The 25,805-nt window shown below is 41.3% G+C and overlaps 3 protein-coding genes across 4 annotated transcripts; 1 reads left to right on the top strand and 2 right to left on the bottom strand.

The window, feature by feature from the left end:
* Nucleotides 1–473: 473 nt before the first annotated feature.
* lonrf4 (LON peptidase N-terminal domain and ring finger 4) lies at nucleotides 474–13,023 on the bottom strand. The gene is made up of 12 exons (XM_068714402.1): nucleotides 12,260–13,023; nucleotides 10,594–10,712; nucleotides 9,982–10,104; nucleotides 9,068–9,256; nucleotides 8,847–8,958; nucleotides 8,556–8,631; nucleotides 8,212–8,326; nucleotides 7,377–7,498; nucleotides 7,101–7,259; nucleotides 5,360–5,522; nucleotides 5,121–5,270; nucleotides 474–3,966 (listed from the first exon to the last, which is right to left on the bottom strand). Exons 1-12 carry the CDS (start codon nucleotides 12,555–12,557, stop codon nucleotides 3,817–3,819), a joined length of 1,776 nt encoding a protein of 591 aa, XP_068570503.1. The 5' UTR covers nucleotides 12,558–13,023; the 3' UTR covers nucleotides 474–3,816.
* A 2,166-nt stretch (nucleotides 13,024–15,189) lies between these two features.
* Nucleotides 15,190–17,357, bottom strand: med7 (mediator complex subunit 7). The gene is made up of 2 exons (XM_068714401.1): nucleotides 17,246–17,357; nucleotides 15,190–16,241 (listed from the first exon to the last, which is right to left on the bottom strand). Exon 2 carries the CDS (start codon nucleotides 16,230–16,232, stop codon nucleotides 15,471–15,473), a length of 762 nt encoding a protein of 253 aa, XP_068570502.1. The 5' UTR covers nucleotides 16,233–16,241; nucleotides 17,246–17,357; the 3' UTR covers nucleotides 15,190–15,470.
* itk (IL2 inducible T cell kinase) lies at nucleotides 16,470–25,291 on the top strand. Of its 2 annotated transcripts, XM_068714398.1 has the most exons (18): nucleotides 16,470–16,534; nucleotides 19,007–19,133; nucleotides 19,280–19,384; nucleotides 19,512–19,593; nucleotides 19,718–19,843; nucleotides 20,122–20,159; nucleotides 20,689–20,840; nucleotides 20,965–21,030; nucleotides 21,125–21,179; nucleotides 21,614–21,693; nucleotides 22,163–22,305; nucleotides 22,498–22,572; nucleotides 22,837–23,005; nucleotides 23,092–23,308; nucleotides 23,404–23,468; nucleotides 23,585–23,703; nucleotides 24,628–24,785; nucleotides 24,898–25,291. In XM_068714398.1, exons 1-18 carry the CDS (start codon nucleotides 16,485–16,487, stop codon nucleotides 24,961–24,963), a joined length of 1,893 nt encoding a protein of 630 aa, XP_068570499.1. In that variant the 5' UTR covers nucleotides 16,470–16,484; the 3' UTR covers nucleotides 24,964–25,291. The 2 variants fall into 2 exon arrangements, with proteins under 2 accessions (XP_068570499.1, XP_068570501.1); XM_068714400.1 differs by lacking the exon at nucleotides 16,470–16,534 and having other exon boundaries at nucleotides 18,942–19,133.
* The last annotated feature ends 514 nt before the right edge of the window (nucleotides 25,292–25,805 follow it).

Raw genomic sequence — 25,805 nt, 5'->3', positions numbered from 1 at the left:
GAAATTGAGGTGTTTTATACATCAGAAAAAGATAATATTTCAGATATGCGGCACATGAGGGATCATAACAAACGTCATGAATCATAATAGGTACATTTCTTACAGTACAGTCAAGTTAAATATAATCATCCAATTGGACATTCGCTGGGAATACCCATTCTATCAATGCTAATTCTAATTTATAATCACAAGAGTAAACCCAAGGCTTCTTTCACTCTGCTGCAGCTGCAGCACTTCACCGTTCTCACAGTAATTATAACCGTTTCATTGCCAAACGTGTCTCGTTATCGGCATGTGAGACACGTTTCCCCTTCCATCGCCCCTCCTTTCTACCACTTTCTGTCATGCTGCGAATTGCAAAAGATCCTGCCACTTCCATTTGGCTTGTAATTTCTCCTTAATGACCGAAAAAAACATTCAAATCGCTCAGACACTTAACGGGCACATTAAATGAAGACGACGCAGGATTTGTTTTGAAAAGCTTTATTTATAATAACATTTAAAAAGTCATCAAGGGGGCAAGCGAATAAACAATAATACGATGAAGATAATTTACTGCCCTTGGCTTTGAGGTGGAGGACTGAATACAAATTAATCAGACAGAAATTGCTTCAGTTTCAGTGTGTTTTAAATGTGTTAGTGATCCGAGCACAGAGTGTAGGGAGCAACAACGCGTGTTCTGCATTAGAGAATGTGGATTTGGTGCAAATTGTTTTTAACTGTGTTGGAGGACATTTTCTGCCAGCCCAATTATACTGAGGGCATGCAAAGTCCTGACTGTGCTGAGACACGTTAGTTTTCAAAAGATGATAAGGCAAATTAGACATTAAATTGGCCATTAGTTGGATCAAAACCATGTGGGCTACAATCGTTTATTTTTTCAAATGTATTTAGCATTTTATCAGGATGTAAAATCGCACATTGGCGCAGAGATTAAGTTCAGTTTGAAACAAAGTAAAACGAATATGAGACCGATGGCTGTGACCCACATACATCACCATTGTATTCAGTGAAATGTGACATTTATAAGTACTGAAAGAGACGCACAGAAATATGCGTGATTTGATAAAAGAGATAATCAAAAATGCACAAAATTATTTCACTGTGCAAAAATATTTTCTCCTCCGATGAGATGCCCAACAGGCTGTGGGCTTGTAGTCGTGCATTTATCACAAAGGGTTCATAAGGCCGGTCATTCACAAAAATGTTATAAGAATCTCAATCCCTTTTTTTATTTGCGAGTGAGCTTTAGTCGTGTCATGTAGCAGCAAGAAACTGACCTTTTTTTATTGATGCGTGTATGTTTTTTTCAGTGAAATCAACGATACTAGCTTTGGAGACATGTTGTGATAACTGGCACTTTAAAGTCTTTGACGCCAATTTCAATCACGGACGGCTTCAAAAACATCAGCATATATTAACTGAGGTTGATTAACCAATCTTAAAAAGACGGTAAAAAAAAAGATGGGTTATTTTCCCTCAAGTAGAGTGTAAGTTCCCAGGTCAGTGTTCAGTGGTTTGTCTGTGACGCAACCAATGCTGCCCCAGAATCCATCAGTCCATCCATTGGTTCGCCCTTTAGTGGGACGTTATTTTGTGCGTATCAAGTCTCAAGATTACCCCTTTTTATTCTAAACGATCTACAATATCACACTAGCAAGGCTGCTGTTCTGCATCACACAAACTGCTTCTATTAGTGCGTTTGCTGGACTATTTCTTTGAGGTGATATGTTGGCCGTGAAAAGATGGTAGTTCAATATCCACCACTCAGAAGGCATGAGGGTTGAAGACAAACGTCGGAGTCCGTGATGTAGACAAACATAAACACAGTGACTATTTAGCTTACTATTCCTTGAAAATGCACAACATAGAAATATTGATGGCACGTTTATAAAGTTAAAAAAAAAAAAAAAAAGCTTTTATGCTTCCCCCAGTTAAGCCTGTATTTGTTAGTAAATTAACTATACGTAACATTGCAGCTTCAACATTCCATGGAATGTAGCACTATATCAACAAAAATCAATGACAAAAAAAGTGCATCACATATGTGGTGTAGAAAACTCTAAGACTTGCAGGTCTCCTTGCGAGTTGGCCCAGGCACTCAAAGGCACCATGACTGGTGGTGTAGAGGGGCCAGACAGACGGGGAGACGCAGCAGGGGCCCGACGCAGGTGATGTGACCTACACAGAGGCACCGCAGTCTGACCCTAACTTAATTATATCACAGCCATCTCTGCACAAGAGATGTTGACACTGAGTCGAGGGAGCCGACGCGACGGTAGCGGTCATCAGTGCCGACACCACGCCATGTGAAATTTAAAACACAATAACACGCTATATGGCGATGGCGACGAAAGGAAAAAAAAAAAAGACTCATTATTTACAGCTGACACACACATGCATACAGTGCTGCGTCCATCACCACACATCATCACACCGGCTCATACTGTAAAACAAAGCTGACTGCGTCCCCTCATTGCCATTGTTTCACTTCACACCAGATGATGACTAACGGCATCCAGAGAGACGTCCAGCAGTCACAGCAGCAGCTATTTAAAAAACATAAAAAGATACTCCAGTTGCTGCCATTCCATGTGAAACTATAAATTATTATTGCAATATTTAACACTAAATAGGGATCATTTACGTTTATTCAATAATGTAAAATATGCCATCGTCAATGGCTGCCAAGGCCAATAGATGGTAGCAGATCAAATGTAAGTATTACAAGTAGTGCCCTTCAGCAATCTCCAAATAACTTTAATCCTGTGGTGTGCATAGTCCTAAAAAAAAACTCCACAAATTGTGTGTGCTATTGTTTGTTCTCACTCCGAACTAAGCTATGTTAATGCGAGTGTGATTTGACGAGGCAACACATGACGGTGCAGTACACTGTACTAGCTTGGCTGATGCCGCATGTTCATAATAATTGGAGAAACAACAGTGACACCTAGTGCCTATTTTCAACAGCATTATTTGAGCTGATTTAGCTGATCAACAAATAATAATTTAGCACTTTTGACCAAAATAATGAGCATCTTTGGTCAACCCTGTAGTTGTTACTGTTGCAGCAAGTCCAGCGTGTATTAAGAAAGACCTCTGAACCCTTGAATTCCTCGCTGGAAAAAAAAAATTGTAAGAAAGATAACATGCAAACAGCAAAAACCCAACTCTGTACAACTGCACTGTTTTTTTTTTTTTTTTTTTTTTTGAAAATCTTTCTGCTATAGACCCTTTTACAGCAGACGTCATCAAAGGTTGCGTGCGCACGTTGGCAACGGAAGTGGCGTTTGGCCCTCAGCCATCCAGAAGAGTTAGCGAGCTTTAAACATTGACTTAAAACTGTTGCCAGCATCCAAACGACTGGTTGTCAGAATCGGTATTCCAACAGCAGACTCAATTATAGTAATAGTGAGTAAATGGTTGGCATAGATATTCAACATATTTCAAATTTAATTGGAAGGCTTTTACTGGGACACCTTCATGTTCCGTTTGTGTTTTCAACAGCTGCCATCAACCATAGACGCCGAGAGTCACCAGCTAACACGGTCACTCGTTTAACCGTAACACTGCCGACGTCTGTGGCTGCAAGTTATTAAACATGTTGACTACCACTGGACTGATCAAAAAAACGACAGTGCTTTCGTTGTCAAATTGCATGCGCGCGCTTACGTACGTCCTGATTCTTTACGAACTGTAAAAGGGTGTATTGATAGACCAGGTGATTCAGAGGAGACTCTGCAGTGTGGATGCATTGATTGGTTTCCACTGACTCTCAGCTAAGATGTTGTCACAGTACCACTGAGCTGTGGTGGTCTAGCTCTGAGAGAAGTACTCCAGGACGAGGCGGAGGTGTCCCAAGCGGTCTTTGAGCGAGGACAGGGACAGGACAGTGGTTTGATAGGCGGGGTCCAGCTGAAGGACAGACAGCAGCCACCAGCACCAGGCGGGACCGTTGGACGAGGCCTAGAGGGATAGGAAGGGTTAGAATGGAAACCTGTTGGTCAGGACAATGCATCACGTACCACATCTACATTACACTAACATTAGCCTTTTTTAGTACGAATCACTTAGCATTACCGTTGCCCAACTGTGGTCGAAAATTTATGAAATGTGAAGAAATGGATGGTCACCGACACAGCAACAGGCTACAAGTAATTTTCAATGGAAGTCTGTGCATCAGCCAATCATGTGTTTTTGTTTCGCTCCGCTCCGTTCCATAGAGAAAGCAGCCGTGGGCCAGTTCCCAGTACTTTTTTAAAGCTACGCCAACGAGCGGTTGAGCAACACTTCAATGAAGCCGGCCACGCTTAGTTGCTTTTGTCGCTCGTAGTGAGTGCATGGCATCAAGAGTCCTTCACATTTGGCATTCTTTATGTAAGGAGGCACTGGGTATCCAGAAGGTTTGATAAGATGAAGACCTTGATGATAGTCCCGACTCCCATGGTAAAGAAGTCTGGGCCAAGGGTTACAAAACACACATTATTTTACAGCTGAGCGACTGTAATGTTGCTTTAAGCTTTTGGTACGTCTGTGTATACACACATATACATATACATACAACTGGGGCTCATCAAGTTATTTAGCCATTTATCTAAATGAAGATGGACCTGAAGTCATCTTTTCATGCATACTGTAATGTTTTGGATTTCTACATTGTGTCTTTCTCACCTTCCAACTTAGCCAATGTTTTCCATCAGTTCAACTGAAACTACATCCCTATGAATATAGTGTCTGTTTTAATGTTGTCAAAGTTAATGTTACCACCATGCAGTAATGGAGCTCTGAGTGCAGTGGGATTGGACAACTGTTGTTGCAGAATTACTTATTGAAAGCTAGATTTAAATATTTTTCCATCCCATGCTGAAATGAATAGATGAACGGAGCATGGATAAAACTGAATTTAAGAAAAATAACAAGAAAATAATGACAGGCAATGATTTGTAGGAATGTTTAGTATGATTCGGAGTAAGTGTCCATGCTTATTAGCCACTAAATGCTGCTAGGGTTCGCAAGGAAATATTATGATTTCAGTGGTGACAAAATCAAACAAAGAAATATTTGCTCAGTTGTTCCTGGATACGGATAGAGACATTTGTTGTTACAGTAAAAGCCCCAACCTGAATGTTTTCCTCCTTGTCTGGCATGGTGCCGTACTGTCTGTTGATCTGCTCGCGAATGCGGCTGCCGAGGCGCTGGTACCAGTCCTGAGCCTGCTGGTACACGCTGTCATGGAGATGCTCCAAAAGCTCCAACTCACCACCATCAACCTGGACGAGAGAAGAGATAGAGGAGGTCCAGGTTGAGATATTTTCCTTGTGCATCTTCTATAAATGTTGCTGTAGTTAGCGACCCTAACCTTGAGGTCCTCCAGGTACTCTATATCAGCGGTGTGGTAGCCATCTCGCTGACTTCTCTTGACCACTTTGAATCTGCTGCCACCCACTGCGTCCACATAGGACCGGCCATCAGGCAGCAGCTCCAGACTGTGGATTTCCAACATGCACCCATAGTCTGCAAACCTGAGGCAAAACCATGAAAGTCTTCAATCCGTAGTACCTTTATTTATTAATGTGATTTTTTTTCTGTTTTAGTCAAAACAAACATTTAATATTCATCTAAGTCAAACAAAATCTGGATAATTTTTAACCAAAAAATGTATTTAAACATTTGATATTATGTGCCCTTTTAGGGACAACTACTGTATGAAAGAATATGAGTATATACATTTTGCAAAAGTCTTATATAAAAATACAGTTTATAACCCCTGATTGATCAAAGATACGGATACCTCTGCTTGCGAATCACTAAGGTGATTAATCTCTCCAACACCACACAATGACCATGTTCACATGTGGGATATGTCGTTATTATTCAGGTTTTAGGAGCATTCTGTGGACAAGTCTACAGCGCATTCAGAATATGCTTCTCAGTAGGGGTTTTTACGTCACTTTACTACACATGGCCTCGTTCCAGTTGACGACTGGCTCTGTGTGTTGTACACAAACCAACTAGTCAATAGTTTGCAAAGCTGGAGTAGAGATGCATGCCCTAAAGAAAAGCCCACATTTCTGAGGAATGAGGGAGGAAAAAAAGATTTTGCATAGAGAAGCAAAAGGACTCAAGTGTCACCTGCCATACCATTTTTCCATAGTGGCTTAATTGGCTTAATAAACGACTTGTTAGGGCATCAAACTGTCAAACGCAGGCGAGAATGGCGTTGACATGGGATTCACTAGTCCCAGTGATGAGGAGGCAGCTTGGGGTAATTTTACATTAATTGGAATGTGCACGGCTGCATGTAAAGGGGAATAATTAATGGCATATTCATTTTCATAAGCAATGTAAACAGCTTATTAGGAATATTGTCTTTTTCAGAATGAAGGTAAAACTTTGAATATTTGGTGCATGTAAACATAGTCAGTAAAGCAGGGCTTCATGGACTTTGAAAAGTGACAAATACTTGTTTTACCTACACTGTCTACACAAAATACCTCATCTTGGTATAAGCTCAGCAAAATGTCTTGTCACTGCAATTTATGTTAAAGAAAAGGGGGAACTAATCTCACAAGAACTACTGGAAAAAAGATTTAACAACTGCAATGTTACAGTTTGTCAGACATTATTTTGCATATTATTTGCATATTTCAATATTAGTTTAGATAACTGGATTTTTGTATCAGTAACTGTGCCTGAAATGTAATGCACCATTACAACATTATGTACAGGGGAACTAGGAACACATATCTGGTGGAGGATGAAAATATCCAGCAGCTCTCACACCAGATTGGTGACCATGCTGCTATTTGCCACCCACTCGGGGTCACTCATGACCGATATAACTTTGGGCTGTCTGCTTGTGCTAGCCGTGCTGACGATCCCGTCAGGTTCCACCTAGCCTGCTGCGAAGCTTCACAGTTAGCTAAATGTTAAACACTCTCTCCATGCCTCGACAGTCTGGCCGTACCTGTGTGAATGTACAAGGCCTTTACCTCGCTTGGTTCAAAACTGCCTATATTTTGATGCAGCTAACAATCGGAATTCTCAATTAAATAGGTTGCTATGGATAATTAAAACAACAAAAAAAGTAAATTGCATACCCCTTGCCATGCTCATAGCAGCACATGCCAAACTTTTTGGTGCCGGTCTCCATGCAGCGGCGCATCATCAGCCGATATCGAGGCTCAAAGATGTGCAGGGGGCACGGCACTCCAGGGTAGGCCACCGTGCAAACAAATATAGGGATGTCCGTAGTTAGACTACAAAAGGAGGAGACAGTAAATACAAATAAATAAGGGACAGAATTGTGAGGATAAGGTGCGATGTAAGTTGCTCGAATGAATCACAAGTGTAGATCCTGTGAGGTGGGTGCGTACTTGGACAGTTCAGCCATCTCGGCGTCATGGACCTGTTTCCTCTCAGCCAATGGGGAGGGGAAAAGGCGGGTCATGATGTCCTGAAGCAGAACTGTGGGGTTGTACTTCCTGTTTTTAAAGTACTGGGAGGAGAAAAGTGAAATCAATCAGCCATGATAGCAACATTATGATGCTTATGAGCAGGGCTGGGAGGGTTACTTTAAAAATGTATTCAGATACAATTACTAAATACCTGGTAAAAATTTAGACAGTAAACCTAAAAAAACGAAAAGAAAAATGCGGAAACAAACAAACAGTCTCTTCCTCTCGACAAATAGAATAATCTTGATGAACCGCTTATTTCTACCTGTGCGTGACAGCTACCTCGCTGAACAGAATGCAGTTACCTTTTTTTTTGTATCCTAATTATAATAAAGTATAAATTCTATATATGTTAGAGTAAAACAATTCACTGTATTGCAACAAAGAAAAAGAAAACAAGCATTCAAATTTGTAGTTCTGAAATGCATTTCTGGATACAAAATATAGATTATTAATTGAGTATTTCATGTGAACGTGGTCTCAGCTGTGTATGCCAGTAGATACATTTATAAACACAGTTGTTACGACAGTACTGTTTATCATAGGTGTGATCGTTTGTCACAAGAAAAAACATAGGAGTGAGGAACCAGGAAGTTCTCTCGGGCTGTACCTTTATGTGAATTAAGCAGATGAGTTGTATGAAAAATCAAGTACGATTAGTGGAAAATATTTTTTTCCCGCACCGTCACAAAGACCCGCCGGAGCTGAATTCTAAGTAAAAAATAGGCGTATGAACGTGTCTGTAGGTGGTTACCTCTTGTAGTGGCTGTTTGCAGAGTGGACAGCGGAGGTTGTGGTCCAGACTCCTCTCTATGCAGTTTTTACAGAAGGTGTGACCACAGGGAGTAGTGACTGGCTCAAAAAACAACCTTCAGACAGACAGAGACGTATGTTAACGCGGCCCAGCTCGAGGAAGGACATTCATGTTATTTGCACAGCGGCTGTACGTCTGGTGAATGTTTGTGTGCGTATACTGTTAGCGCGCTAAACATTAACCGGCCAGAGAGGAGGATAGGCTCAACCTGATATGACACCAGAGCAGACAAGGTACAGACAGCAATGCATTATTGATTAGAGCCAATGCTCTGGGACACCCACCTAATGCAGAGAGGGCACTCAAAGTCTGACACGGTGAGAACTCCCAGAGTCTTCTCTCTGCTGTGACCGCTTTCACCTAAGAAAGAGAGAGAGAGAGAGAGAGAGAGAGAGAGAGAGAGAGAGAGAGAGACTTTTAAGCATTGTGGTGATTTTGCGCCGCTGAGGAAGAATTAGTAATTATTATGCAATTTCAAACCATCTGGTGTTGTGGTAAAGCTGTTTGTAGCGACGATGATTCACAATGAGGACAATTTATAACAAATGTGTGTCTGCGTGCGTGTGCGTGCGTACCCCTGCAATGCCCGTCGTCCCTCCTCATCATCATCTCCTCATCCTCTTCAGCAGCAGGGAGGAAGGAAACAGCTTGGCAGAGGCTGAGGCAGCACTCGGTACCCGTGTCGTGCTTCATCGTGGAGCCAGAGAGACAAACAGTTTTGCAAGTTAGGGTTTACTGTTTGCATTTAAGCAGCTAATGGCTCTAACCAGACACTAGAGTGCACATGAGAGCTCACCTGGTGGGCCTCTCTCCCCTCTTTTCCCTCTCCGTCATCCCCGCGTGGATGTTTGAGGCCCTCGGGGTGAGTCGGCCCCTGAGAGCCGCTGAGGCTGGTAATGGGGCAGGGCCCTTTCAAGTACTCGGACACCACTTGCAAGAGGCAGGACACCTCGTCCGGCACTGCCATGCCCTCCGCCTCCAGAATCTGCCATTTGAATTCATGGCGAGATACAAATGAGTCACATAAAGGTATTATGATGTTTGTTTTCACCCAGTGCTGCAAACTAAAATCAAATGATAAAAAGCCATTGTTGGCCATTTTAGAATACAATTTAAGTTCAGTGTGGATGTAAATATTGGATACACTTTGCACGTAAAATGCATTGAAACTAATTTTGAAAATTAAAGATATATTAAATTGAAGTGACAGTTACAATTTTAAAATACGATTACAACCAGCACTACAAGTACTACTAATAATAATGGAAAATTACAACAATAATTTAATAACTATATACATGTAGGAAGAATAAATTCACACGACCAAAACTCCACTAAAATTGAAATTGAACTGAAAATAAATGTTTTTTAAGCAAAGCAACCACAAAAAAAATATGGAAAAGCTTTGGCTTCTAAACATATGAACCATAATGTGAGCTATAATGAAAAATCAGACAAGATTCCATCTATTCCAATCAACACAGACTCATCGTTTATGGAACTGAGTGAATCGATCAACTCACAGATGAGCACATGATGTGTGCAGGTCTGATAGCAATGCTGTGAGCTAATCGGTTTATACTGCAGCTTACACTCAAAGGCCAAAGTCTCTCGAGTAAACTTGTTCCTTGTCGGTCTCGTCAGTTTGCAGGGAAAAACAACAACACGTGGAATTGTATCCATCTATACAAACACCACCCTCAAACAAACCTTCTTGATCTGGCTCTTTGCAGGGACAAAGTCAGCTTGAAGTTTTAGGCAATGGTGGAACTGGATGAGGGCGTCCGTCTGCTGACCCATTTCCAGCAGCACACTCCCTTTACGAAAGAAGCCCTGCACAAACAGAAGACGTCAGCACAGCGCTGTCTGTATGGGCAAATGATGCGTCTAAAGCAGCTCGCTGCAGAGCACGCAATACTTCTTCTATGCAATGTCATCAATCTGAATTGCGTCAACACATCTCTAGGGGAGACAAAATTAAACTATAAATGATTTTATCCAGTGGGTGTTTTTGCATTTACACGGAGCCACCCACTGGCAAAATGACATTATGAAATAAGTAGCTGTTTGCATAACTTTGTAAATGACATAACAGCAATACAAGCGGAGAAAATGTCTCTAACGGCCTCAGCTTTGCACACTGAGACAAGGTGTGTGCTGTTTACATGCATGTTACAAAACCAACTGACAGAGTGCAGTTCAGCGGAGGTTGCAGCAGCACAGAGGGGTGAACTGAAGTGTAAGGACAGCTTTACATATGGCACTCTTAATGCACGGCTTTGACTGATTGATTTGTGTTGAACAACACTCCGTGTCTCTCACCTCGGTCCAGTTAGGACGAAGGCAGCAGAGGTAGTCGAGGTCTGTCAGAGCGTCGGAGAAACGCATCAGGCCCCAGTTAGCTTCGGCTCTATGCAGCTTCAAACTTTGATCATTGGGGACTAAGGACACACAAAAAGATAAGGGTAGGAGAGAGAGTAAGAAAAAGAGAAAGGGAGGAGATATTACTTGCAGAGCTGTGGCTTTAATGCTTCAAATCTATATACACGCCTTTCTACATACAATCATTCAACATGTAATGACAGGCACGGAGCGGCCTGCGTACTGTGGTTCTGCTTGCTTTGAAACATGACGGAAAATCCAAACACTGCACAGCAGGGCATTACTGATCTTTCTTAGCCACATCTTAGTACAATTTATATAAGCTTTCTAGAATAGTGTAAATAACATTTGCACAAGCCTAAAACAACATTACGTTAACGGTGAGTTTATGTATCATTCACAAATGGGTGTGTCCCCACCCAAAATAGATTGTCTTTGTTGAAGCACACCTCCTAAAGTTAAGACTGAATTGTTACATAAATGTTGCATGCGCACAATCACTTCCCATTTCTGTTGACGTTTAACTGTTTATGTGTCGCGTACAACAAATACTCAAATGCACCTGCGACACACATTCGAGACAGTCACTGTTACCTAAAGCCATTGCTCCGTTCAAGCCACGTTTGTTGGAAGGCCTTAATTACAGCCGGTGCTTAACAATGCCCACATTATGAAGTAATAACAGAAAAAGTCGAGGCACAACCCCCAAAACCTTCAATGGCAAGTGGAAAAACTGATTGTTACACAAGGATGAAAGAGGGCTGGAGCAAGGGAAGCAGCAGTGTTTAATTGGGCTGGCAGAGATGGCAGACGTGGAGGTAACTCAACAGAAAACACTCCCACGATCCCCAGGACACCTACTGACCAGATAAACTCATCTAGGGCACAAGTTGTCCCTCTTAACCTCCTCACTGCTGCATGGAGAAAATAAGGTCAGTTGCACATGCAGTGCTGAGGATCAGTGACAGCACAGATACGGTAGATCTGTTTGGTGTTTCTATGAAACCTGTGAAAATATTACACCACTTCCTCATAACCATTCCCTCCATTTACGACCCTAACTTAACAGCAGAGGTGTCCAGAAAGCTGACCCGGGCAGCTGTTGTGGCTGCTGTCACTGCATCCTACACTGTGTGTGACTCACATAAAGGAAATGTTGGACCAGACTAATGTAGGCCAATTATCTCCTGTGCAGTTTAGGTGTTTGCTGTGTTTTACTGAAACACAGAGAAACACTGGAGACAGTTCACTGACCCAGTTATACATTCAGGTCATCGATAGCCTTAGACAGGGGATATAGTGAATCCCATGTCATCCAGATCTGCGCTTCTTGTCATTTCACCTCCTGCATCTCACTGCTGCGCACACTATGACTGTATTCTAGAGAGCAGATCGGGACGCACCATCCAGTCACCATCACTGGGGCAACAGCCAAAACTGTCGAGCAGTGCGTATAAGTGGGACACCAAACCGTCTGCCCCCCTTTATGAAAGCGTGCCCTTAGGTAACTGTTAATATGTTCGTCCCTAATTGACCCCCCCTCCCAAACATAAGTCTGCGATGCGACTGCTGTCTGTAGCGGGTGTCACCGAACGCGTCCCCTTACCTAAGTGGAGCCCCTCGCTTGCGATGCGTAAAGCGTCCGTGAACTCTTTGGCTTTGAGCTTCTCCTGTAAATGGCACGTCGTCTTCGTCTCGCCGGGGCAGCACTTCTCCACGACGCTGATGAGCAAGACGTTGTTCTTCATGCTTTTCACCTCTCGTTGTTTTAACCTCTCTTTGCACGACGGGCATTTGGACGGGAGGTAGCCCTCCACGCATCTCCGGCAAAACGTGTGACCGCACGACATGGTCACCGGCTCGCACATCAGAAAGAGGCAGAGCGGACACTCCAGTAGATCCATGGTGGATGGGTTATGTCACCGGTGAAAAAAATAAATAAATACAAAAAAAAGTCCCAAATGCAAAGTGTTGCTTGTTCCCCGTCAAAGCGATGCGGACGGAGAGGCTCGTCTGTGTAATAGTATTACATGGACCATTGACATAACACACTGACAGCTAGCGATACAGTAAATTTGAGCTATTTTCCTCACCTTACAAATTCCCTTTGCAGATAAAAAAAGATGTATCCATTGACACTGTCCATTTCTAACCCTAACTTCGTCTTCGGTCTGGGACTCCTAACGTCTCCCCCGTTCACGCTGAATAAAACTCCGCTCCCAATTCAACGCGCCGCTCTGAACCCCATACACGCAACACGAACCCACGCCAGAATATTTTCCCAGTACTCTGTTCTTTTAAGCAGTCGTTGTTTGGATTTCAAGCCCCCTGTTTCGATGTATCCACAGCCACAAAGGTGGGTTACTATGTAACACCATTACATTACATAAATAAAGATCACGTGGCGCAGCAGCGCGCCACCCTATTGGCTGAGAGGATGGCTTTCCGCCCTGTTGTGAAAGCCAAGGATGCCGAGTTTCGTAACATAATTTCTGCGACAAAAGTTCTTGGTTTTTTATATTCTATAGAATAAAAACATCTGATGGGTGCTGAGCAAGAGTTGATAGGCTCGTGCGTCTAGTGACTGGAGTGATAATAATTCAACTCAAGGGTGCAGAATATGGACATTACGCTCTCGTGGTAAAAGGGAATCCCAGCAGAGGATAATAACAGTCGGGGGGCGGGGTGTCAGGACCTCAACATGGACCCATTTTTCACTTACATATGTGGGAAATAAAGCCACGTGCAAACATGGCAACATTGTGTAATGTCAGAAAAGAGCTGAAACGCCTTTGTGGAGGTGCAAACTGCATGCAGGCTAAGTTTCTGTACATGTTACACAAGTCAGTGTATGGAAGTCACCCTGAGTTAAATGAAGCTTTTAGCCTGTGACCGGTAAAACAGGCACTTCTTAGATTCACATTATCTCTGAGGGCCACAAAGACACCCAGACAGCTGTCCCATGCTTATTATAACACATACATATAGAACAGGGGTGTCAAACTCATTTTCACCCTGGGCCACATCAGCATCATGGTCGCCCTCAAAGGGTCGGTTGTATCTGTAAGACTGTATAACTGTAACTACTCCCTAACATATTGTTAAATAACTGTCTCTGCATTTGATTATTGCTTATTCAAGTGTAAAAAGATTGTAAATGTAGTTATATAAATGTAAAAATATATTTAAGCACATTTCTGTTATAACATAAATCCTTTTAATTTAGGGTTAAGAAACCCACATTACCTTATCAAAGATCAAACTTTTAAAACAAATAACAAAAACAAATATCATCAAGTACAAGTTATTACATTAACTTTGTTCAAAGCTATTGTCGCCTCTCTGCATCACTGATGTCCCTCCCTGTCGTCGTCCCATTCATGCAGCTACATCCAAGAGCTCCTCACTGACGGTCAAGTCTGCCTTCAGCCTCTTATAAACACTGATAAATGCTCTGTATCTGTGTTGTCTGTGCTTTCATCAACTGCTAATGAAGAAGACAAGTACCTGCTCGTCTCTTCAGCGAGCTGTGTTGTTAGATTGCCTGCTAGTTCCTGAACTCGGTCTGCGATGGTGTTTCTTCACAAACTGACATTTTTAAAAGCCTGTATCTGGTCGGAGCTCACCTGCTCACATACCTTTTAGCATGCACTGCTTCAAAAATACAGCCATTAGATACACCCATAGATTTCATCTGTATCATAAAGTAATCTTCAATGTACTCACAATCCATTTCTATGTCAAATGTGGTAACCTAAGCCAAAGAGCTGCTTCTATGACTGTTGTGTTTAAGTATCTTATAATTTTGACTTACCATCTCATAATTTCGACCATGGGGATATTTTTATTATCAAATCTAACTTTTCGTATTTTTTTTTTTAATTTATTTTTTTTTGCTGGCGGATTCGCGGGCCTTGAGTTTGACACTTGTGATATAGAAAGTCCAAAATGTGCATTACGCAGCTTTTCCAAGCACATATTACTCAACACACTGAAAGGTTTCAAGTTTGTTGTTTTCACCCATGAAACATTATTTCTGTTGACTCTCTGCTACACAAGGACTAGACTTGGCTTTTTACTGGATTATTGTACACAAACCAATAAGACCGCCTGTTGTCACAGAAGTCATACAAATAGCTATATTTCAACATTCAGATGTACTGTGTTGAATTAAGGAAATTAGGATCCTTCTAAGGAAATGCATGCTTGGTAGAGTTGACAACATTGAACCGCTGCTGCTGCTGCTGGAAAAAACTGTTACACAAACAAGGCAACATGCAAAATGTTATATATTGTTCTGTGATTCCATGAAAACTAAAGTGAGGGAGGAGTGAGTCTATACATACTGACCTTTCCACGACCACTCTCTCTAGAGTCTAGAGTGCAAAGTGGTGACAGCTCTTAAATGATGTGTGAACATGATGGACCGTCAACACATAATAGGTTGAAATACATTAGGTATCTGTGGTATGAAGCAGTTTCCCTAAAAACATTGATGGTTTAATGAACACTAGAGTGACTGCATTGCACTTCTACTGGAATTTGAAATGTCTTTATTGGTTTTATTACAAAAACGGAAAGTTGGCAACCCAGTTTATCTGTGTAATGTTTACATCCTTCAAATATCTTCACAGGGACTGTTAATATCTACATAATGGCTTTTAAATAAAATGCCATCCAACTCCAGATAAGATTTCAGGCCCAGTGAAAACACAGCAAACTTTTTCATACTTACTCTATGTACATACAGCATACAAAAAACAAAACAAACACAGTTTAGGTGTACAAAAAAGAAACACGATTACTCAACAGACAACTTAAGCAATTTCATCAATAATACTGCACATGGCAGCATCCTTGTCCAAAATGTTGTCCCTCTTTGACGTAGGGACGCTCTTGTCCTGGTGACCTGCTGCCATACAGCTAGCACCTGCATCCTCTACATCCATTGGTTCTGTTTTCAGCCTGGGGGCCTGTCCAGAAGAACCAACAGTAGCTCCTGCAGACACGATCCTTGGCCCATGACCAGCGCCATCCGGACCCTCCATCTGTGGCAAGTCATCAGGTAACGAGGCAAGGCACCCCTGGATCATCTCCACCACCCTCTCCAGATGTTTCTGGAACCTCTCAGCTGTCTCTAGCCTCTGTCTCTTCTGCACCTCCATCATCACCCTCAATGTCTCCCTGGCTTGATGTGGCCTGTACTCATTTATCAGGTGGTGCATGTGTACAAACAGAAGCTTCAAGTCCTCCAGCTTCTCCTCACGCTTGATACTGCCGGGGCTCTTGATAAGGATGTCCAGCAGGTCCAGAAAGTTCACAAGAATGGACATGTTGAGCTTCTTAAGCTCCCGTTTGTGGTCAAACTGCATAGGATGGAGCCTCTCGATGCCCTGACTCTCCAGTGGCCGGATGATGAGTTCATCACACTGGAACTGGTTGCCAAACATCATGTAGCTGTCTCTGATGGGTGGAGGTGGCTTAGGAGCCAGACCCTTGCGGATGTTTTCATCTGTGTACTCTTTGATGTACTGCATAGGTGGAGGAGGCAGGGCACTAACCTGCTGTGGTTCACCCATGATGCTGACCTGAAACAGTAACAAAAATGTTAAATCAGTCCGTTTTCTTTACCAAGCGATGCAAAACAAGTTCTTCGCTTTTTTAATAAGAAATCAGTTGCATTTTGTACCCTAGTTGTGAGTTTCAATATACGACTTCAGGTTTCCTCAATACAATGTTTGCTGTATTGTAAGTTTTTAAAAAGCGTCATGTCTAAAAGCAAAGAAAATGTTACACAAGAGCACACAAGTTGTGCAACACTCCAGGCCAATATGTTGTGTCAAGAGTACGAGCACTCATTACACAGAAAGGCATCAGTATTGTAAGTATTTCCAAGCAGTAATGTGTTAAGTAAGCTTAACTGTTATTGCTGTGACCAGTCCATAGGTTCTGTGTTTGTATAAGCAACGACTAAAATACGACGAGTAGTTAAATTCACGATGTGTTCCATGAATTTCTTCAGTTTTGTTCGTTAAATATAAATCTACAAACTAGCATGTGTCTGTAGCTGCCACAAAAACATACAAATTAGTTAAAATACAACACGTCTACAACATTAGTCTATTTAAATTTCTACCTTTGGGGAAAAAAAACGTGTTGTGCGTTTGCCGACAACCGAGGCAACATATGGCCGCTTCCACTCGCAGAAGCGTCAACCTCTTCCCCATGAAAAGTATGCAAGAACAAAGTTAGCATGCTAGTTGTCAGACCCGGGTGAGGGCTAACGTAATAAGCGAGCGATGCTAGTTACGTTAGTGCCTAGGTAATGGTCCTAACAATTGCTGAGCACGTACTATCAATAACTAAACCAATATTCACGTTGTCAAATGTGTATCTCAGTCTACAACTAGAAGTAGTTAGGTGTTAGCAGAACCACTGCGGTTCAGAGGAAGAATGTAGCTAACTAGCTATGTGGCTAGTATTGGGCTAGCAGTACCTCTGCAAGCCTCTGCTACCTAGCTTCGTTACGTCGGTAACATTACCACAAACAGAAAATGACAAAAAAAAAAACAGCGACGATTCTTCTACACACCTCTTAAAACGACTCCTTAGTTGCTGAAAGTAGACCTTAGATATGAAATGTTACAGAAATATCTAAGCTCATGACTAGTTTAGCTCCTTCCATTCACTGACATCGCCGCTCGTCTCTGCTCCAATCCCATTGGCTGAACTATACTCGTGACATGTGGTCGTGCGGATTGGGCTGTACCTGAGCTACATACCAAACACTGAGTAGTCGAATATTTAGAAGCATGACAAACGCAGAGCCGGCTGGACACACGTTTTGTGTTTATAATGCCAAGGTTGTCTTGTAGTGATAAAAGCGTGATTCGTATGGTGATGGTGGTAAGGATGCAACGTCAAAAGGAACGGTTCTTTTTAGGGCATCATTTGTTGCTTGCTCATTATAACACATTTCTGTCCTCTATGATAATAAAACATCCATACAGTAACGTTAATGTATGCCATTAGGCTACATCTAAAACATGTTTTTCCCAAACGGCCTTCGTATGAACAAAAACCTGGAATAGTAATACTGCTACTACCACTTCTACTAATTTTAATAGTGCTAATACTTGTAATTACTATTGTAGATTATGTGAACACTTTTCAAGCAAAATGCACAAAATAATTTCCAGAGTTAAAAAACTAAAATACAATTGCTTGAGGTATACAATTGCAACATTGTATCAGGTTTTAAAAAGTACAGAAATTAGTAATGTAAATAGATATTGTACAATAACAAACTGAAAATATATTAGTTGTTAAGAAAGTCATGAAGTCAGTTGTAAAGTCACTAAAATGTAAGTCCAGCACAGGATAATTTTGCAGACAGCTGTGGACATTATTGTATAAAGTCCATTAATTAGATTTTGTTTAATCATGAAAACAAAGAAACTTTCTACATTTTCATTTTGTTTGATTATTTGATTGTATATATTGAAATACTCAAATTGTACTAAATTAATTTACATTTCCAAATCTTTATTCAAAGTTTATTTTGAAATGTAAAAAAAAAATGTTTTTAACATAGTGAATATATGATATATTCCTGATGGTGGTGCTATTCCATGTTTTGTGAGAATGAAGAGTTTCAGTTTTGATCCCTCAATTAGAATCTGTCTCTATTTGTCTGTGATTATTGTAAGGTAGAGAGACAGAGAGGGATTAAAAAAGACAAAAAACGGAAAACATCTCACGAGTGCTGTATGAAATCAAAGACAGATATGATGACAGTGTGGCTTCATCAAAGAAACAATGCAAATCATACATGTGTAGAGTACAGGTCCAAACAACATTATATAAACTACTCTCTTTAAATCTTTGTCATGGCCTCAACAAATGTGGAAATGACCTCACATAGTAGGTAATCTTGCTTTCAGGTTTATAATGAGTTTTAGTTTATGCTCTCAATATTTTGTGAAATGAACACCCCTATCCAGTCTTTACATTTTTACCAAAACTTTGTGCCGGTGTCAGAGTACAATACAAGCTGCATACTTTTGGTGGAAAATGTTCAGAAGTGCAGAGATTAAAGAATCATCTTCCTATTGCTGCACACACTGGTTTATTGCAACATAGCTAGAGAAAGTACATGCAAGTGCTTGTGTGTGTGTGTGTGTGTGTGTGTGTGTGTGTGTGTGTGTGATTGTAAGCACAACCCACTTGATGCCGTAAGGATGTGGTTTACCGAGTGCAACAACTTTATGCCGGAAGCTCCACGGCTTCTATCAAGTTACCAAGCCTCCAGTGTTTTCTGAGCATTATTCATAGCTGTCACCATGTTCCCCAGGGTGATTTTGAAGGGAACTTTGATCAAAAAATCTCAACAAAAGAAGAGAACATCACCATGCAACTACAAGGAGAGGTTTTTTGTATTGGACACCCAAGACCTGAAGTACTCTGAACGCCGCCCGGGAGTAAGTATGCACTTAATACGCCATATTTTGATTTGAAATTACGCAATCTGGAGGCTGAGTTTGCAAACCTGGCCTCAGTGGAAACAACTATCATTTGAATGACATCCACATATAGCAGATATAAAGTTAAGATTGTGTTCTTTTAGCGAAAGCCCATGCTGAAAGGTTGCATCGAGCTGTCCAGAATCAAATGTGTGGAGATTGTGTGTAGCGATCTTCCCATACCATGCAACTACAAGTACCCTTTTCAGGTGAGTTATACACAATAATGAAATATAGTGTTACATACAGTAAGTATAATGTATGATTCAGCATGTATTGTAAGTGTGACATAACACAAGAACAAAAACATTTACTCAAATACAAATGTCTCTTCAGGTTTTTCACAACAACTACTACCTCCACATTTTCGCCCCGGACAATGATTGCCGTCAGAGATGGGTCAGAGCTCTGAAAGAGGGTGAGCAACTTTACCACATCGTATGCACAAACAATGGTGGTGCAAGAAATTATTGTAAAATCCTTTATTGTAATTCATGAGCTCGATATTTCAAATTATATTTAATTTATTATGTCTGATGTAGAGACAAAGCACAACAATTTGGTCGCTAAATACCACCCAAACTTCTGGATGGAGGGAAAATGGAGATGTTGCCAACAAACAGAGAAACTGGCGGCAGGTTGTCATGTGTATGACCCAGTGGGTTATGGTTTGTATTATTTCTTCTCTTTTCCTTGTTTTATGTATTACACAAGTCTAATTTGTGTATTCGATTTAGTGTGACATCATTCATATGCCCATGGGGAAAAAACCTCATGTAGATAACGTAAAGTAATGTGATTTTTCTGCCATGTGCTTAAGGCAAATATTTATCTGCATTTAGTAGTATCACATAACCAAGCAAGCTACAAAATCCAGTGTGAAATTACAATTTTGTACATTGTGGGTGTAAAATCATTCACTAACTGTATATTTCTCATTCCACAGCTTCTAAAAAGCCACTTCCTCAACTCCCTGAGCCAGAGGTAACACTTTGAAAAGCATATATAACGTGCTGTTGAAATATTATTGTTGTGTTAGTCAATACTGTTCAGATTGCAGGGTGTAGACAAAAATAACTTTTTTGAAATTATTATTCTGTTGCTTGTACTGTATGCATGTTTGGTTTGGGCACAGAGGATTTCACAGCTCGGTTTGTTGTATCTTTGCTCCAATCCTGCGATTGCTGTGCCTCCTCTATAGCTGATGATTTCATGGGTGCTGTACGACACATTATGCTCATTGTTCAATCTAATATGACCCAAATAGCTTTGTGATTTAGCTTGTTAAGTTTAAGTAACTTTCTTTGGGGTGTCTACATCCATTTTGAGTTTTGTCTGCGCCGTGCCTTTTCTCTCACTGCGGTGAAGCATTTTTTGTGTTTTTAAAGGTGTTGCACACAGCATACAGTATATCGCCAAAACAGAAGAGTTTGTTGGAATTCATATAGCAGAATAATATCCCTTATAGATTTTAGATTATTAGATGCCGTTTTCTTTTCGCTATCTCTGCCAGATGGAATGGCATGATGGAGAACAGAGCGTGGTCATCGCCCTGCAGGACTACACACCGCTCAGAAACGATGACTTGCCCCTTCAGAAAGACCAGGAGTACACCCTGATCAACAACTGCCACTGCGAGTGGTGGGCCGTACGGGACGACAAGGGGTGAGGCGCATACAGATCCCAGACTTCGTAACAACTTACACTGAAAAAAATAGCACCTTTATAGTAAGGATGATATGCGTATGAGTGTACTATTAATGAATATTTTTCCCTGACCCCTCATCAGAAACACAGGCTTTGTACCCAGTAGGTACGTAGCTGAAAAATCTGGCAACAACTTTCAGAGATTTGAGTGAGTGCTTCTCATTGTTAACATGTGAAAATTTGCAAATCCGTTCTGCCCTTTATACAATTAACTTATTTGTGGTTAATTTGTCTTCTCACAGATGGTACAACAAAAACATAACCAGAGGGGGGGCAGAGGAATTGTTAATGAAACAGGTAAATGCAACGTCAGTGTTTAAGGATCCAGTGATTATTTGACAGAAAAAATTGCTCCTAATAATAATTCTGATGACAATTAGCAGGATGTTGCTCTCATGCAACGCAGTGCACTTTTGCTGTGACTGTGCCACCTACGGCAGTCTCACATTTGCAAAGTGAATGCAAATGCACCTGCACAACATCAATGTGAGATGACATGGGACACGAAAAAATGTTTCACAACCACAGTGTTTCCTCCCATGTTGAATTTCCTGCTGTGAAGCTTTTTTGCTCAGTTTTGCAAGCAGGAGGTAGAACAGCTATCCATCATCTGTCACTCAAAATGAATGCCCTGGTATCAGCTGCATATCCAACCAACAATCAAAAAACATGTCTAACATGACAAATGTTTTGCTTCATTGTGATAATATTATGTGGTTTTATACTTTTAGGGAAAAGAAGGCGCGTTCATGGTGCGTGACTCAAGACAGGCAGGAGTCTACACAGTGTCAGTCTTCACCAAAGCACCGGGGTAATTTTACTTCCTTGTTATGTATTTAGCTGGTACAATAATGACATATGATTAGCAGATAGTATGGTGCTAAACATAAATACATCTGATAAACTTGATGACATGTTTATTGTTTATTTGGACCCCCATTAGTTGGTATCAGGGTCCATTTAAGAACAGCCTGATATACACATTCTTTCACATTCATGCATACAGAGATACACTTACATCACCAACCTGACCCCACTTATCCAATTTAAAACTGTATAAACATTTACACAATAAAACGGTGTAGATTGCTCCAGAATAACTAGGTCGACACGCCTGGTGGAGCCTATGTTTAGAAGGAACGTGACTTGGAATCAATGACATTCTTCTCATCTCATATGCTGCTGATTGTTATTTACTGTGAACATTTCCCACTTAAAATGCTCCCTTTGCTATCATGTGTGATTCGTTGCATAAAAGCATCTCTTTGCTACTTTGCTAGGTCTAATGGGGAGAAGAATCCAAGAGTGAAACATTATCAAATTAAACAGACAGAGGCTGGTGAGGCCAGGTTCTACCTGGCAGAGAAGTACCTGTTCAGCACCATTCCAGAGCTAATTCATTACCATCAACACAATGCTGCCGGTAAATATGCTGGCTTACCGCATGCCGCTGTATGAACACACACACGCACACACACACACACACACACACACATACAATTGTATTGGTTGCCAAAAGGAAGTTCAGTTGATTAAACAGCTGAACATTGTTACAAAAGGGTTATTGTTATTTATTAAAACATCATAATATATTGATATGTCATCTGTGCGGCAGGCCTGATAACTCGTTTGCGACACCCAGTATCTCAAGATGGAAACTGCTCTCAGGACATCGCTGATCCCTCAGAAGGTTAGATGATGTGCTGATATATAAATGGGTCAGCTGGTTGAACTGGAGGGGAAAACAATCAAAACTTGATGATTTTTTTCTGACCTCTAGTGGTTCTCACGGAGGCATGCTCACCCAGGGTGCGTTCAGCACTCCCTGACAATTATCTGACCTGTTTGGTGTTGTGCAACAAACCCGGAACTTTCATAATTATTTGATTGTCATTGATTAAACTAATGTTACACTTATCTCAACACAAGATTATCCGTGTTTGCTGCTCAACAGATCAGTGGGAAGTGGACCCTGAGGAGCTGACCTTGGGTCAGGAGTTAGGCAGCGGCCAGTTTGGTCTCGTGTTGGAAGGGAGGTGGAGGGACAAGAAGGTGGCCGTGAAGATGATAAGAGAAGAGTGCATGTCAGACGAGGAATTCAAAGAAGAGGCGAGAGTCATGATGTAAGTGCGATTCATGAAGTTGCCTCGTGTCGGTCCGGCAAAACGAACCACTCCGCTTATGTGTGTGTCTGTGCGTGTTTTGCCAGGAGACTGTCCCATTGTAAGCTGGTTCAGCTCTATGCCGTGCGCACCCAGTGTTCCCCCATGTGTATGGTGTTTGAGTTCATGGACAACGGGTGCCTGTCAGATTACCTGCGAGCCAGGAAAGGGCATTTGTCTCAGGAAACAATGTTGGGGATGTGTCTGGATGCCAGTGAGGGGATGGCTTACCTGGAGACCTCCAACTTCATCCACAGAGATCTGGTAAACCAACAGATCAGAATTTTTGTACGATACACTTATGGATCTCCACTCCGTTAGAATAGTTAATCCTTCCTCTGTTTCTCTTTCTTCTGCAGGCTGCCAGGAATTGTCTAGTTTCAAAGAACAATGAGGTGAAGGTGTCTGACTTCGGTATGACCAGGTACGCTCCTCACTGAAGCTCTGAAATGTCCACCATGTTGTGTGGAACTTTTTAATCACACCTTTATTATGTTTATATAGCTCAAAGTCAGCAAATGATTTCTCCGTATACCATAGATTTGTGCTTGATGATCAGTACACAAGCTCCCAGTGCTCCAAGTTCCCCGTCAAGTGGTCGTCCCCAGAGGTCATCAAGTACTGCAAGTTCAGCAGCAAGTCCGACGTCTGGTCATTCGGTTTGTTCATCCGTCTATCTCCGTGCCTTTTAATTAGTTTGTGTGTTTGAGTGTCAGACTTGTTGTCTTTGTAGTTATACAACATCCCTCCTTTGACTTTTTTTAATCATTTATATATTTTGAGAATGCACATGTATCTCTCACAGGAAAACAGCAGGTTTTGTTGGCTGGTTGACTACACATCAAAATCCTTTGTCTTTCCATGATAGCATATCGACGCTGGCTGAAACTTGAAGCTAAACAAGACCGCAATGATTTGGAACCACTTTAAGAGGCAAACAAAATGATTGTAATTTCTGAAGAAAAGACAGCTTTTTTAATTTAATATATTTCATTGGTTTATGTCCTTGTGCATGTCTACACATGTGCCACAGACAAGTATTGGTAGTTCTTTTCATGGAGCAATGCCAACTTGTGGATTTGCAGTGATCTCCAAGAAGTTAATAGTGTTGGGACCATCACCAAAACAGGAGTTTAAACTGGCAAGTGTGGTAAAAATAAATAGGTTTAATTACAACTTCTAGTAATTGATTTTCAAAATAATCCAGGTGAGTAATAAATATTGGACTGGACAAAAATATGTGTTTTAAGTAGCAGGGATGGTGTCTCCTTTTTTAAATATATATGAAGTCTGTGGACAATGCAAGACTGCATGTAGCTAAATAGTACTGCTGAATTGATAAGCACATGGCTCTATAGGCAATCTATAATTAAGTCGACAGTCAGTCCTCTTACTTTGGATGAGACTTGTCATAATCATTCAAAATAGTGTATGCCAAAGAACTAACATGAAACGACCACAGACATGCAAATGGTAAACCAGACACACAAGAACTGATTTTGGTTTAACTGACCAACAGTCAATCTCTCTATAGGTGTGTTTATTCTATAACAATTGGAGTCTCCCTGTTCTCCCCTGCTCAGGTGTGCTCATGTGGGAGGTGTACAACGAGGGCCGTCTTCCTTATGAGAACCGCTCTAATGGTGAAGTTGTGGAGTCCCTAAACAAAGGCCTGAGGCTCCTGAAGCCACGCTTGGCCCCAGTCACCATCCACCTGCTCATGGAGTGGTGCTGGAAGGAGGTGGGCACAAGCAATGATTCTTAGTAGAGGAACTGCTGACATCAAAGAAACACACACAATGTGCAAAATACGCTTTGCAATAACGCTTTTGTTTTCACGTTCTCATTCTCAGAAACCAGAAGATCGTCCATCCTTTGCTCTCCTCCTGCATGAGCTGGCCTCCCTCTCAGACCTGTGAAGATAAGATTTGAGGTTGAAAACTATGAAAACAGCTATTTATTTTATTTGTTGATGTATTACTGATTGCTTGTCAAATGTCAGTGACATTGTCTTGGTTAAGATGATTACAAAACACAAGATAGTTTGAAATTCCTTGATTTTGCACTTTATCTGTTTCCTGCTGTATCTCTGTATACAGTCTATTCCTGAGAAGACTCACACAGTCCATTCACTCAGCTACTGCTGCTTACTGTACGTTTATATTAAGGTTTCAAATATTCTACAAGGTTTCTATACATTAAACAGGTGAGGTGGTCAACGGGTGAAACCACTGATAATTAAATGGATCCATTGTTGTACCTGTTTTTTTTCCACATACGTTTTCTGCATATTTTCAGCAGTACACATTAATGAAACACTTCAAACCGCTGCACAATATAATCCTCCTCCGTGCTATTCAAGTGAACACTTAGCAACAAAACAGGTAAATTATCAATCTCCCGCTGTCAATCAACTCGACCCAGGCGTTGTGCTCTGCAGGTGTAGTGGCCAAAGATGGAACTACAGGCCATGCTATGATCTCTGGCCCAGAAAGACCTACTCACAATATCTACATAAGGTGGATTTTAACATCTACAACAACAGAAACACATATTTAGAAGAAAATTCCCTGATCATCATGCACATCTAAAAGACTATTTCATCCTATAGAACCTATTTTAATGTGGGCCAGCTGTTAGGAAAGTGTAGCCATAGAAAGATAAGAAGCACATGGTTTATGAGCACAGATGTATTAATAGGAAGATATACGTATGCATTGGATGAGCACCTTTAATTTCACTGAGTTCATCCATGCAGCCA

The sequence above is a fragment of the Cebidichthys violaceus genome, unplaced genomic scaffold (genome assembly GCF_023349555.1).
Source record: "Cebidichthys violaceus isolate CVI_PGR_0920_01 unplaced genomic scaffold, fCebVio1.0.p SCAF_2, whole genome shotgun sequence".
Lineage (NCBI taxonomy): Eukaryota > Metazoa > Chordata > Actinopteri > Perciformes > Stichaeidae > Cebidichthys > Cebidichthys violaceus.
The sequence above is the reverse complement of the archived record's forward strand: the minus strand, read 5'-3'. Positions and strand labels throughout refer to the sequence as shown.

Coding starts and splice junctions, on each gene's coding strand:
- med7 (XM_068714401.1), bottom strand. CDS start 16,232: ATGGGTGAACCACAGCAGGTTAGTGCCCTGCCTCCTCCACCTATGCAG.
- lonrf4 (XM_068714402.1), bottom strand. CDS start 12,557: ATGGATCTACTGGAGTGTCCGCTCTGCCTCTTTCTGATGTGCGAGCCG. Junction 7,499..8,211: donor GCAAACAGCCACTACAAGAG/GTAACCACCTAC, acceptor TTCTCCTCCCAG/TACTTTAAAAACAGGAAGTA. Junction 7,260..7,376: donor GAGATGGCTGAACTGTCCAA/GTACGCACCCAC, acceptor CTCCTTTTGTAG/TCTAACTACGGACATCCCTA.
- itk (XM_068714398.1), top strand. CDS start 16,485: ATGTTGTGTCAAGAGTACGAGCACTCATTACACAGAAAGGCATCAGTA. Junction 16,535..19,006: donor CACAGAAAGGCATCAGTATT/GTAAGTATTTCC, acceptor CATGTTCCCCAG/GGTGATTTTGAAGGGAACTT. Junction 23,309..23,403: donor ACTTCATCCACAGAGATCTG/GTAAACCAACAG, acceptor TTTCTTCTGCAG/GCTGCCAGGAATTGTCTAGT.